This window comes from Maylandia zebra, linkage group LG1 (assembly GCF_041146795.1).
Source record: "Maylandia zebra isolate NMK-2024a linkage group LG1, Mzebra_GT3a, whole genome shotgun sequence".
Lineage (NCBI taxonomy): Eukaryota > Metazoa > Chordata > Actinopteri > Cichliformes > Cichlidae > Maylandia > Maylandia zebra.
This window is the reverse complement of record NC_135167.1, coordinates 33,272,680-33,286,293: the sequence shown is the minus strand read 5'-3', so window position 1 is coordinate 33,286,293 and position 13,614 is coordinate 33,272,680. Positions and strand designations below refer to the sequence as shown.

The following is a 13,614-nucleotide window of genomic DNA, read 5'->3' as shown; positions in this document are numbered from 1 at the left end:
CAGACTTTTATGGCACTGACTCTCAATCAGTGCACGGTAAACAAGGCCCGTTATCAGGCCCTGCTAAGCTCAGCTCTATTCTGATGGCGTTGTTATGAAACAGAGTGGGAGTTGTAGTATTATACATAGCTGCCTGTGTGTAGGCCAACTCTTTAATCAGTCACTGTAATTGCCGGGATGGACTTTGAACCACAGACATATTTGTCTCCGCTTTTCATCCATGGCTAAACAACTCGGGGCCCGGCAGTGCGCGGCTCCTGTCCCAGCCCCGCAAGCAGCCAAGCATGGAGGAGGAATGGAGGGGTCACAAGAAGAAGAAAAGAGTTTTGGCTGAGAGTGGAAAGAAGAGGGAGAGAAGAGGAATAGAGGGGGTGGAGAGGTACAGAAAAGAAGGAAGACAGCAAAGTAGAGGCGGTGAACGGAGAGGACATGATGGTACACAAGTCCCTAGTGGCAGATTGAGTGCTTTGAGGAGCCCAAACAGAGCTCTCCTCTGAATACTAAGACTTTTCATAGAGGCAACACTGCTACAGAGATGCAAAGCCTCTCCTCTGAGGCCCCTGCGATATATGGGGGCTTTCAATTGCTTGTGCAAGAGCAGGTCTAATTGGAAGCTGAGGCGATATTAGAAGGGGAGCTGAGGAAAAGAAGAGAGGCAAGGAGAGGTGCTTGATTTAAGGGCCCATTGTTTTAACAAGTACATTCTGCCTCCTCCTCCTTTCTCCTCATGGCCTCCGCTTCAGATGCCCACACTCCACAGAGTCAAAAGGCGGCGTGTAGCCCCTCTGAACGAAAAGGGGCCGGGCTTGTTTTGACACTTTGTCCTTCTTGGCTTCTGTGAAAAGGCCGTTGCTTCTATGGGCCACTCGAGTTCATTAGGAAGTGCTGCTCTTTCAGTCGCGTCCCCATTCCGGCTCCAGGTTTCAATGGAGCCTCCACAGCCCTTCACTGTTTGTTTAATAAAGACCCTTACCACCTCCACAGCTACCTCCTCCATTTCCCTCATCACAAGCTTAGCTGAGTTGGTGCCTGCAGGGTAGGGGTCCACTGACAGAAAATAGCGAAGAACAAAGAGCATTGGATAGGATGTGAAGAACAAGCGCAAAGACATATAGCAATGGTGGGAAATGAGGGAGAAACACTTTTGCCCTGAACCCATACCGAGCTTCACCTTCATCACAGCGGCAAAGCAACCACTCTCTTGCAGGTTATGTGTGTTTGTGTGTGTGTGCATGTGTGTGTCTAGAATTAGATTTCAGCTCTCGCACTTTTGGGTGACATCACTGTGCGTCAGTATCGATGGGACAAAAGTGTGAGATGTCACTCTAGAAGGGCAAAAGCACTCTGAGATCATATGAGCCCCAAGGAAGCTTCTCTCTGTGAGTGTGTGTCTGTGTGTACATGGAGATAATTGCTGTGGGAGAAGTAAAAATGGAGTGACTATATACCTGAGCTATTACAGACAGACAGTGTTTGCACAGTCACACATCTTATACAATTGTTCTTATGTACATCAGCAAATTAATGAGAAATACAGCAATCGTGATTTGACAAAACTTTTTGCTTTAATTCAAAGGGTTTACTAAAAATAGTTCCTTAAACATTTAGATTAAGTGGCTCAAAAGTAACAAACTGACATAACTATACAATTTTTTTGATGATTTTAAAACCTCCAAACTATCTGAAACTTTTAGTTTTATCTTTAGTGAATGTAAAGCAGGATCTGTTGAGTTGACTGATTTAGACATTTAAAAATGTTACATTTCTTTATCTTGAGGAGGTATTGGGGTTCTTTTGCATTATGTTTTTGGTTATTATTCATGTATACAATGGGGGACAGCCCCGTCAGCTTTGCACCATTTAATTATGTCTGCACAGTGAAATACCATCACTCCAGAAACCTCAGAGTTCACTCTCCTGCTTCTATCAGAAGTACCATCAGCAATAAACGTAACAGACCCAGGTCCACTGGGAGCTCTACATGTCCATACCATAACACTGACTCTGCCATGTTTGACAGATGATACTGTACGCTTTGCTTTTCTACTCCACACTCTTTTCTTCCCCCCTTTCTTTCAGTCATCCTTGCATTCATCTGTCTAAAGAATTTTCTTCCAGAACAATGCAGGCATTTTTAGATGTTTTTTGCTGTTTATTCCTGGTTTGCATCTTGGTGTAGACCCTCTGTATTTACACTCTCAAAAGGCATGCGTTGGGTGCAGACTCCGACAATGAAATGTCTACTTCCTCGACAGTTCTTGACCTCACTAGATGTTCTAAAGGATTCCTTTTTACAGCATCTTGCCAAGTCCACAAAGATCACTCTGCAATCATCCAATTTAGTAGCCTGCCATTTCCTTTGAGGCTTGTTGGTGTTGCTTTGCTCTCAAATCCAATCTTTGTTTTGAGGATTTAAAAAAATAGTTGATATGGGCATTCCTAAAGCCTCTGCTCTCTTTCTGATAGGTCTTGTACCCTGTTAATAGCCTCCTTCAATTACATCCACATTGCTATTACTGATAGAAAAAAACAAGACCCCACATTTACAGTTTCCATGAACAACTATGGAAAACTCCAGACCTTTAATGTAGGTTTCAAACCAAAATGTGGTTTTAGCGTTACAGTTAGCCTAAACCTAACCATAACCTAAGGGTTAGATTAGGCATTCATTTTTGACGCTTAGGGTTAGGGTTAGAGTAAGCATCTAGGGAAAACATATTTAAGTCAATGAGATGTCCTCACTAAGATATGAAAAGGAATGTGTGTGCGTAGATTTAATTCCATAGGTGGTACAGCATATGCCTGCTCCTGGTTGATTTGGGTTAAACTGCTGGGCATGGCTGAGCGTAATTACAGTCATAAGCCATTAATAACAGTTGCTCAGTTATGGTAAAATGTAAAAACAAAGGACAGAGGTAACAAGGATTGTGCTAGTGACAAAATTAAGACTACCAAGGAGTCACCCACAGGTACATCTTTGCAGGAAGTCTTTTAAATCCATTTTTGGCCTGGTGACAAGAACAGGAAAGGCGTTCACTTTCAAAACTCTCCCATGTATCCCTAATCAATAGAGCTCACTTTATTCTTATGGTTGTAAAGTAATTATAGAGTGAATTTGGGTGACTTTTATTTAATTTGCCTTTTGTTGTCATTAATTTTTTTCGTGTGCTTTAAACGTAGGACTTAATGTTTAAAGAACTGACTGAATGTGCGTGGGGTCTAAGTAAACTCATATCTAACCCTAATCTTATCTAAAGCTAGAGATGGAAGCTGCGAGTGTGTGTGTTCCTAAAAGCAATGTCTGAACAGGTCATTTGTGCATGCAGGCATGTTGAGTGAGGTGAAGAGCCTTCATTAAAGCACCTTTTTAGAGGTAATCTAAGAGACAGCTGCTGTCTCCCATCTGCAGGACCCCCACTGGCAAACAGGAAGGGTGACTGAGTAATCTCAGAGTATAAGGTGCTCAGCAGAAGAGGAACAGAAGATATGATCTGAAAAACATCAAAAGACGCTCTGAGCTGCTTTTTCAGCCAAAACGCTCTTTTTAGAGTCTAATACAAACCAGGTTTACAGCTTACCCAAAGCATAAAATAGTCCAAAATATGATAGGTATTAACAGAAAAGCACAATGGAAATTTTACAGTACACTGTCCTCAGTAATTTTCAGTTTACGGATTAAAAAAGGACAGTTACTTGATATGCTGTAGTAGCCATTTAAAAGTAAATTCTAGCAGAAGAAAAAAGGTATTTTGGAGTCTGTGTACAAAGAGAGATGTTCAAATCCAGATCTTCTCTGCAAAAGGGGAGAAGACATGACAAAGACGAATGGAAAGGAAGCTAAGGGGGTGTGTGTTCAAACAAACTTGGTGGGCTGAAGATGAATCTTGTGGAGTACAACAAAAACCAGAGTCACGGCTTTGACATCAATTAAGAGAAAAATCTCCCTCAATCCATAAACCGCATTGATGCCGGGCTGTTTGTGAGCTGCCAAGCAGTCTAGAACAAAACATGTGCACGTGCACACACACAAACAAACTTAGTCCATGACCTCAGCGTAGTGAATGAGGTCATATTCAGTTAATAAAGAAGCATGTCTTTCACTGTTTATAGTTATTTATATCTTCAACTCTCACCCAGTCTGCTTTCTGTCTACTGTCTAAATGGTGAGAGGAGGACAAAGACAAAGTGGTTCTTCTATAGTGTTGGCAAACATTAATCAAACAGAGAAACACTGAGCTCCTATTGGAGACCATATTCCAGGCCAGATCCATTCAGTGCTATACTATAGTATTTATTGATAACGATGTATGTGAAATTGAGTCAAGATAAACTACAGTGGCTGCATACTGAGTATTGACTGAACATGTCCCCCAGTGTGGTTCACTGATGTCTTTTTTTAAGTAAAAGATGTCCTATAGCAATGAGTAATAAACCACCTAAATCCCCCATTCTAGACCAGAAACAACGTCCCTTGGGGGTTGCATCAAGAAACGCATCCAACATAAAATCGGCCACATCAAAATATGCAGGGCAGCCTGCTGTGTTGACCTCTTATTATTATTAGCTTCAGTCCCGTTGAAAGTTATTATTGCACTAATACATTTGTGGGTCTATTTATCTGTTAGGAAAGCAACGCTGCCTTACACATTTCCCTGAAAGTGGAATGCAGCTCATTGATCGATCATCAGATCTTTACTTGGCATCAGCAGCTCTGCATCATACGGAAACTGCAAAAAGGTACAGTACATTCCTAGTAAATCTTTAAAAAAAACAAAAAAAAAAAAAAAAAAAAAAACACACACACACACACACACACACACACACACGACAACAAAGACATTGTCCAGTCCTCAAAACTTTGTCAGACGTTTCTCAACCCAAAAGCCATTTCAAAACCATATGTTTGTGTGGGCCCTGCACTCTGCAGTTAACCCATTAGACACGGTGAGTATACGCCTGCACAAATTTCCCTTCGTGCCCCCGCTAAAGACTGAAACCATGCAGACACTGGCCACAGACAAACGTCCTCTTTTTGTCTGGAAAAAGTGTCCCATGATGTCTCGGTTACCCAGATAATGCATAAGAATGAGCGGCTTATTTCAAATTTGTGGCTAAAACCAGATTTAGGGATGGCAAGAGGCCTTTCATGACAACAATCCATTGATGCCACAATCATTTCACACTAATGTCTTCCACCAAATTTGACAGAATGTCATTAATGTCCCTGTAGAAATTTCCCTATGTCACAGCAAGAAAGGATGGAGAATTAAGTTACTATGGATCCGAACGTGTGAGTGACCTTCAGAATGTCTTTGTGTCCCTGCCCCCCTCCCCTGGTTGTGCTCAGACAGTGAGTCTCCAGCCCTGCTTATCTTTCTGTCCTCTACAGCAGACCCCCGCTGAGACAGAGAAGTAGAGTTTATTACAGTCCCCAATAATCTGCAACCCCCAAGGAACTCAGATTCATACTACATGGCCTAAAAAATGTATTTTTTCATTTTCAGACCTGTGTGGTGACAGGGCATGAATTTTATGCCAGAAGAATTATAAAAGACAGCAGATGCTACAAGTTTTGCACTACTTTCAGATTCAAAGAATCACTGTGAAACAATGATGGGAACTTTTTTTGTTCCTAGCACTTAAACATGAAACTAACATTTGTATTAAAACTTTTTTGCTGTCAATGTATCGATTATATCACATGGATGACCAATTTCTCAAATGAGTCACTTGGGGTTTGGTTTTGGGGTCCAAGGATTCAACAGTCAAGCACAGATTGCGATGTGCTTGACTGTTGGACAGACAGTAAGCCTGATCTGTTCACATATGTGTTACCTTATCAGTCAGAAAGCTATGCATTCTCATTTATGAAAAGCAGAAAAAAGAAAATGTGTATTATGGTTGATTTAGTGAAACGCTAATCTATACAAACACATAGCTAACATTAATATGTAGATAGAGGCAAGACTTTTGGTACTAAAACCTTTATGGTTTCCATTTGTACTTCACTGGTAGTCCAAGTGCTACTGGCCATCATGTTTGAGCAAGCTTTGGTTACATGGATGCAGACAGAAGGTGGAGAGCAAAGGAGGGCTGATATTTGCCTAAATGTGCTGGGTAACATAAGCTAGTGAATGGAAATCTTTCCATTTCAAATGGAAAGGACATGAAAATCGTGCCTCAGATATCTACTAACTATACTGAGAGTTCCCTAGCACCAGAAAACAAACAAACAAACAAAAAACTCAGTGGGTTAGCCATTGTGTTTCAAGACTCGTGGAATCACAGCTAACAAAACATGTTAAAAATTCTAATTCCATAGCAAAACTGGTGAAATTCACTTGGCTTTGACAACGCCTGAATGTCAAAACTGAAAACCAACAAACCAACATTCAAGGAGTTTTCTGCTTTAAAATCACTGGGTAAAGCACAACCCACAGCTGTCAATCATCCATCCATCCATTTATCCAGTTCAGGATTGACACCTATTCCATAGGGCAAGAGGCGTGGTACAACCTGGACAGGTGCCAGTCTGTCGCAGGGCTGACAATCAACTATATGAAATGTAATGCAAATCACAGAAACCCTAATTCTGCTGATCTCATATTTGCTACAGTGGATGGAGCTGAATATTTTGATCTGACACAGCTTTTTATATCAGTTGCTCTTCCTGATGCAGTCCTTCCAGGGATTTGTGTCTCCTCCCAATGATGAACTGGGGATCTTTTGCATGTTAAGCATACATGTTAACCATTACACCATGGATACAAATGAAATGCTAATAAAATACATTTTAAGATCTGTCCAACCTGGACAGATCTTAAAATGTATTTTGACAGATCAAAGTCTGCACTTTAAATTCCACCAAATGTCATTACAAATATCACAAACAAAGACACACAGATCTTTTTAGCACGCTAAAGAAGCAGCAAAAGCAGAACAAGTCACAACTTTGGCACAGAGTTCCACCAGTGGATCATTTCTGCTGTTAGACTGGGAACCAATCTCCAGAGTGCTGCCAGCAGTTGACTTTGTTTGTTTCCTTGCTTTTGTGCTGTAAGACCTGACATGTGTAACACTGAATATTAGTGCGCTGAGCATAAGTGAAATGGGCCCAGAGGCAGTAGCATCATGTTCTGAAATCTGAAACGGCCCTAAAGACGAAAGCCACCCTCAGGGGTCTCTCTGAATGGAGTCAGGTCTTGCAGGGAGAGAAGCCGGTGATTTATAGGAAAGCAGAGGGACACGAGGAGAAAAAGGAGAGGGGTTAGAAGTCTGACAATTATCCTTTCGAGAATGTTGGAAGGGGGGCTGGGAATCAAGTAATCACAGGTTACCTCCACTGCTACCTTGGAGGTGCAATTCCATCCCCGCAATTCCATCCCCTCAGCACCGACAGACAAAGCACAGTGGGGGTATCAGGTGGCCCACTTTACCTTCCCCTGGTGAAAGCAAAAGGCTGGCCTACACCAACCTAATGAGCTAGACCAGAGGAGGGCACACACAAACACACTCATTTAGGCCACAAAAATCATATGCACTCATCTAACACAGCAGCTCTAGTCTCGCATCCATTAATGAAACTCTCAATTCCCCCAAAGCCCCCCAAAAAGCTTCTGCCAAAACAATCAAACCTTGCCAAGACTAAAGACAAAGCAGTCGAATTTACTGACCCAAACCACGGCCACATCCTCCACATCAACCATTCCCCGTCAGAGAAAAGTCGTCTACAGAGTGGAATCCGTACCAAAAACAACTTATGGCACGCCATCAATCTGTCTCTAGGCTGAGTTATTTGGAAATATCAACGTTGCAACACCATTAATACCAACACAATTACTCTGAGGACATTTAATCAAATGTGGTGTTGGAGGCATTTTGCAAGACAAAGCCATAAATTTTTTGCTGCAAATCCATGCCTGCAGGTTGTGTGAAAAGGAGACTGCATTTAAATATGTGTGTGTGTTTGTTGGTCCAGGATGAGGAGCGGCAATGTCAAGGGACTAATCAATCTGATAAGGCAATACAGGTGGCAGGGAAGGGCACAGAGGCTGGCAGACGAAAGCAAGCATGGGGCCAAACTCCCCACCTCCCCTTTCAGGCCGCTGTTCCTCCAACTGCCACCATCCAGTGGTCTTAGGATTGTTTGACTTTCTTCTCTAAACTTCTACCTACTTCAAAAATCTGTGCCAAAATCATCTGCTATTTGATGAAACACGAATAAAGAACAGTACGAATCCCTGACTAACTGGATATTGCAAAGTACATTTTTATGACTTGAAAAGGGGGAGGGGAATCAAATTTTTCAGACCAAATCTTTTTCTCGTATTTTACTGTCATCGTTGCCTTTCTTTTTTTATCCTCTTTGTTTGGCTGCTGCAGCAAATAAGACAAAAAAAAAAAACACTCAAGGAAGGAGGTTTTTTCTTGGATGGCTGCCCAGCTGTCAGATTCATACAGAAACACCGTCTCACTTTAGTCCTGTTCACTTCTGCAGTGTACGGATCATCGTGTAAGAAGAGCATTTCATCCCATTCCCAAAGGGTCATGGATTTTACATTTTAATGAGGCTTTATTGCCCACACAACAGTGATCGAATGTTTGGCGATCTTCAGTGGAATGACACCACAGCCTCTGACTCAAACTGCAAGTCTGATTGATAGTTGATCAGTAAATGGAGAGAGCACAGTGGAGATCGTGGGAGTTTGTGAGGGGGTGTGGGGGGTTACTGTCCCAGAGCACATAATTAAAGAGTGTAACACTCTCTCCAGCAGACCATTAGTCCAACACAGCCTATTACTGCGAAGCCACTAGACTTAGCTGAGAAGGCATCTTGACCTCAAACACGTTGAGACTCAGTTACCCACACACCCACACTCTCAGTTTGATAAATTATAGCCCTGGGGCATCTTCTGTCAAATGGGACCAGCAGCTGGCCTTCATAATGTCATTTACTGTACACAGCATAGAAATTATAGCCTTTCCCATTTTATTCATCTCCACATGAACCCATAATGTATATCTTAAAATACGACAGTCAAAAGGGAGAAACTCATATGTCGATGATAGACTGGTGCATCACTTGGACAATATTTATGGCCAAGATGATGAACATTTCATGGTTTAGACCCACTGGAATTGAATTTACTGTCCCCATATAAAGATGCATTTATCGATGTCAGGCTTTCATTCATCCTGGAGTTTCCCCAACCACTGGATGGCTGTGGTATGAGATCCTGCCCTCAAAGAGCCACTAGTCTTAAAATAATCATTCATTAAGTGCAAGTCTTAGCTGTCCGAGTCAAATTACAGTTTGAAAGCTATTTCAGAGCCTTTTCCACACTGACAAAAAAAAATGAAAAAAATAAACCAGAGAGGAAATGAATACTAAATTTTTGGGATTCCCAAAAGGAAAGTGCTCAGATTTAAGGATCTTCAATTAAAGACTGGAATGCAAAACCACTATCAAGCAGAAGAATTACAAAGCACTGGAGCTGTGGTGTTTGCTACTCGCCACAATGGAAAATGCCAACAGCAGCAGCTTCCATTCATACCCAGTGCACAATGAAATGTTTAAGACATGATACAGGCCCGGCAGGCTTAATTGCTTTATGACAGAACAAGACTATAATCAAAGGAGCGCAGGCCTCCGCCCCAGATAAAGTGGGGAGGTGCAAGGAGGGTGGGGGCATTGATAACCATATCTGGAAGGATGAAAGGACCCGCTATATATAGCATGTCATCCAGGGTGACTTTTGTTTTCAATTGGATATTGACTCTTATCAGGTTGACATTTTAGATACAGTCTTCTGGTGACATTTAGAACTTGTTACAATTACACCAACCTCCATTTGATGTCCGACCAGCCAATTACAGATGTCATTTTCGCTATTCCTGTCAGGTAAATCTTTACACAGCATGTCAGAGTGTGCAGCACCCATGTGTGTATGACACTAAGCTCAGTGTGTGCTTGTGCACGTGTCTGTTCAGACATTGCCTCTGCTGGGTCCTTGCATTCCAGCGGTTGTTCTAACATGTTGTAAATACAAGGTGTTAGAGAAACATAGAAAGAGAGTAGTGGAAATATAGCAAATACTACTGGTTATGGTGTGTCAGCGGGGGTGTGACAGAATCTAAAATATCATATATAAACAGCATGGTTCACCCGCAATCAGGGCGCAGAGGAGTGTGATCCAAATTTGCTTCTTTCTCAGAAGTTATCAGACAAATAAGAGCATGAAGGTCACGTGGCAATTACTCAAATGGATATTTGCACAAAATAAAAGGAGATTTTTTTAAAGCCACTGTGCATCAGCTTATATGCCAGCCAAAAAGCAAATATTCTCTTAAAAATTAAAACCCTTTCATGAGTTACATGACCAACTTTCAGCTTCTAGGTATCCAAGACAACAGACAGATTAGAAAAGCAACAACATCTGGTTGCTTATTCCAACATCAGCCAAGAAATGTGTCAGATCTGACAGAACATCCCCACCATTCACCCACCGCGTACTGTACCAGCCGACGTCCTCAACCTCCATAAAACACCAAACAGTAAATAAATAAATAAGACTGATGAAACCCCATTTAAGCCTAAATCAAAGCGGCACGCTAACATTTAACACACGCGCACAAAATAAACAGGGTACGTGAAGGTAAACAAAAATAAAGAAACTAAAATAAGTAATAAAAATAATAAGCTTCACATATACAAAACGAAATGAGTGCTAAAAAATGAATATATATACACATTTTCACAAGTTTCAGGTATTACCATCCAAAGGACTGCTGCTACAGATCTGTGAGCTACACAGGTATGTTTGTCAAACAAGACTTTAAGAAAACAATGAAAACACACTCGAGCACATTTTCCACTGTTTTAACCACCTACATGGCCCCTTCTCTGTTACAGGGAAACTTGGCTGTAGTTTGAATGCGCTTATGAGAAGCAGAAAAAAAACAACCTAAAACTAAATTCTAGTGCCAAATAACAGTGGTGCAAAAAAAAAAAAAAACCCTTCGTCCACCTCTTGCTCGGACCCACTGACATGCAGATTCAAGCCCGGTTCGCGCCGTTGTTGTCCGTGCATTTTCTTACCTGGACTCCGGCTGAGAAGCAAAGTTAGGAGGGCGCCCCACAGCACCGCGGCCAGCTGCATCGTGGACCCCGCTTTTTTCTCGCTTCTCTGGGCTTCCCTTCCCCTTCTTCCCTCCTCCTCCTCCTCTTCTTCTTCTCCTCTTCTTCTTCTCCTGTGCACAATTAAATATCAACAGGCTTCTTTTACAAGAAGACGCTCCGGCTTTCACCCTAACCTCATAGCATGACTGGCTTTTTATCCCCCTTTCTCTCGGCGACCTCCTCCGCCTCCTCCTCTTGTGTGCGATAACGCGACAAAACCGGGATTAAAAAAGTTAACTCTGAGCTGAACGGCTCGGCTACGGTCTCCAACATGTTGTGCTGTGGTTCCCGACTCTGTGGACACGAAAAGGAGCTGTGGACTGTACCATGAGAAGGTTTAAGGGGGTGCTCCGTATGTATGATTCGGTTCCGCTAAATTAAAGTAAAGGTAATTTGCTGAAAATGATTTATTATTATCGTATAATAAGTTATATGACAGAATAAAGCAATAGTCTCCCTCAAGTTCTTTCTTTTCTAGGTGTTATTTTTCTTCATACCGCTTTCTGTTCCCCTATCCCGAAAGAAATCGAATCGACCAAAAAAAAAGAAAAATCTCTGCTCTCTGTATCACATTGTAAAGTTGCGTCTTTTTAAAAGGCTGGTGGTCCACAGAGGCGAAAGAAAGAAAGAAAGAAAGAAAGAAAGAAAGAAAGAAAGAAAGAAAGAAAGAACAACAACCTGCATTTGGGGCAATGAGTGAACAGCTTTTTTCTCTTTAGGTTTCCTCATTCTTACTTTGCTTTCCTTTTTTCTCTCTTTTTTCTTTAGACATTTGGTTGCAGCACGGGGTGGGGGGGACTTCCCTGTTGTCACTTCAGTCATTGGAGGCAAATGACAGAGCAGTGGTTTTTACAGTGTGGTGTAATGACCATGAGATGAGGTCATTACACAGTCATTATTCAGTAGGCCTACCACAGATTTGCAAAAGTTGCCGGAGGGAAGTAATGGCTATATTAAAAGGTAATTAATTCCAAAATAAGGTCGCTGTGGAAGCATTATTTCTTTCCCCTGAATTAGCTTACAAAACGTTCCAGTGGGGATGACATAGTTACACCACAAATTGATACCATGCAGTTCTGTCCAAAAAAAAGGTCACAAAACTCATTAGGAGACACACATTGCACAACCCTGTGGTAACATGAAAGAGATTCCACCAAGCATAGAGAAGTTTTTAAACAAAATAAAGCGATTTTACCTCAGACTGCAAAACTAGATAGTATATTGTAGCAATTGCACATGCACTGAATTACATTCAGATGAGCTTGTAATCTGAAACATGTGACATGTTTTGGAAATATTTATTTATATGTAAAATTCATAAAAAGGCTGATGGTAGAAGAAAACCAGCTTCCCTCCCTCTGCAGCGATTCTCTTCTATTTTCTTCTATTTTGTTAGAAATGTATAAAAAGAGAAGAAAAAAAATCCCTGTTTCGTAAATATCCCAATCACACCCTTGTTAAAGGGTCCCAAATTGAATACAAATTACATTTGCGGTGGTTGAAAATCAAGGCTAATTGCAAACTTTGTGTATTTTTTTTATTTTTATTTTGCTTCAGCCTGACATTCATTATGTTTCTGCACTGCAGAGAGAGCTGGTGCCAGCGGCGGCAGAAAAGAAGGACAAATAGCTCTACAGAAGATGCTCAGAGTGCAGAGAGTCAGTGCAGAACGTGGCTTTAGTGTCAGTGAAAAGTTATGAAAAGCTTACAGTAAGCCTCTAAAAAACACTCATGAAAAAAGCAAGGTTTGCAGTATGACTGTAACCACTGGGTACTTGTTAGCTGCAGTGAGTTGTGATACTCAGAATTTTGTTGGAATTTATTATAAGAGTGTGACTGCATATTTACAATATGAAGATCAAATTTTAAACATACCGCCCAGCACACTCACATGTCCACAGTCTCTTTGACTGGAAGCAAGGCTTTAGACTCCACTTTCTAATTATGAGGCAGCTTTAGTTGGGATGTGAGCTCCCGCCTTCCTAAACAGGACATCATCATTCAGCACACGCATCCTCTCCACTCTCCTGCGGCGTATCCATCAGAGTATTACATTTCATCCCAATAAAAGTGCTCTGCAATGTCACTTATTCTTGATTCGATGCAGAGCATTTTAATGAACAATGCTTTGGACAAATGACTTAGGCTGTCTTAAGAGAGAAAAAAACATTAAGCCACTGAACAGTTCACTCATTTATTGCTTTTGTAGATAACAGATCTATATCTTGAGATTATATTTGTGTGTATAAGACTCTGTAAGAGTATAAATATACAAGAGGCACAAATACTACAGTGTAGCACAGTGGCACATTATATAACCTTTAAGAAAACTACTTCCTTCAGAAATGTTGGAAAGACTTTGAGATGAAGGGTGGTGCTGCCACTCAAGCTATTAACAAATGATCCTTAGATGTAGCTGGATGCAAAAGGTGTAT

At 41.4% G+C, this 13,614-nt stretch overlaps 1 protein-coding gene across 3 annotated transcripts in view; it reads right to left on the bottom strand.

Moving 5' to 3' along the window:
* The window catches only part of lrp4 (low density lipoprotein receptor-related protein 4), a 111,042-nt gene extending 99,600 nt beyond the window's left edge, over positions 1 to 11,442 (bottom strand). For all 3 annotated transcript variants that reach the window (XM_014414079.4, XM_014414080.4, XM_076885243.1), the window contains exon 1: positions 11,099 to 11,442. In XM_014414079.4, coding sequence (XP_014269565.2) covers positions 11,099 to 11,159 — 61 coding nt within the window. In that variant the 5' untranslated portion in view covers positions 11,160 to 11,442. The remainder of the gene's footprint in view (positions 1 to 11,098) is intronic.
* Between the last annotated feature and the right edge of the window lie 2,172 nt (positions 11,443 to 13,614).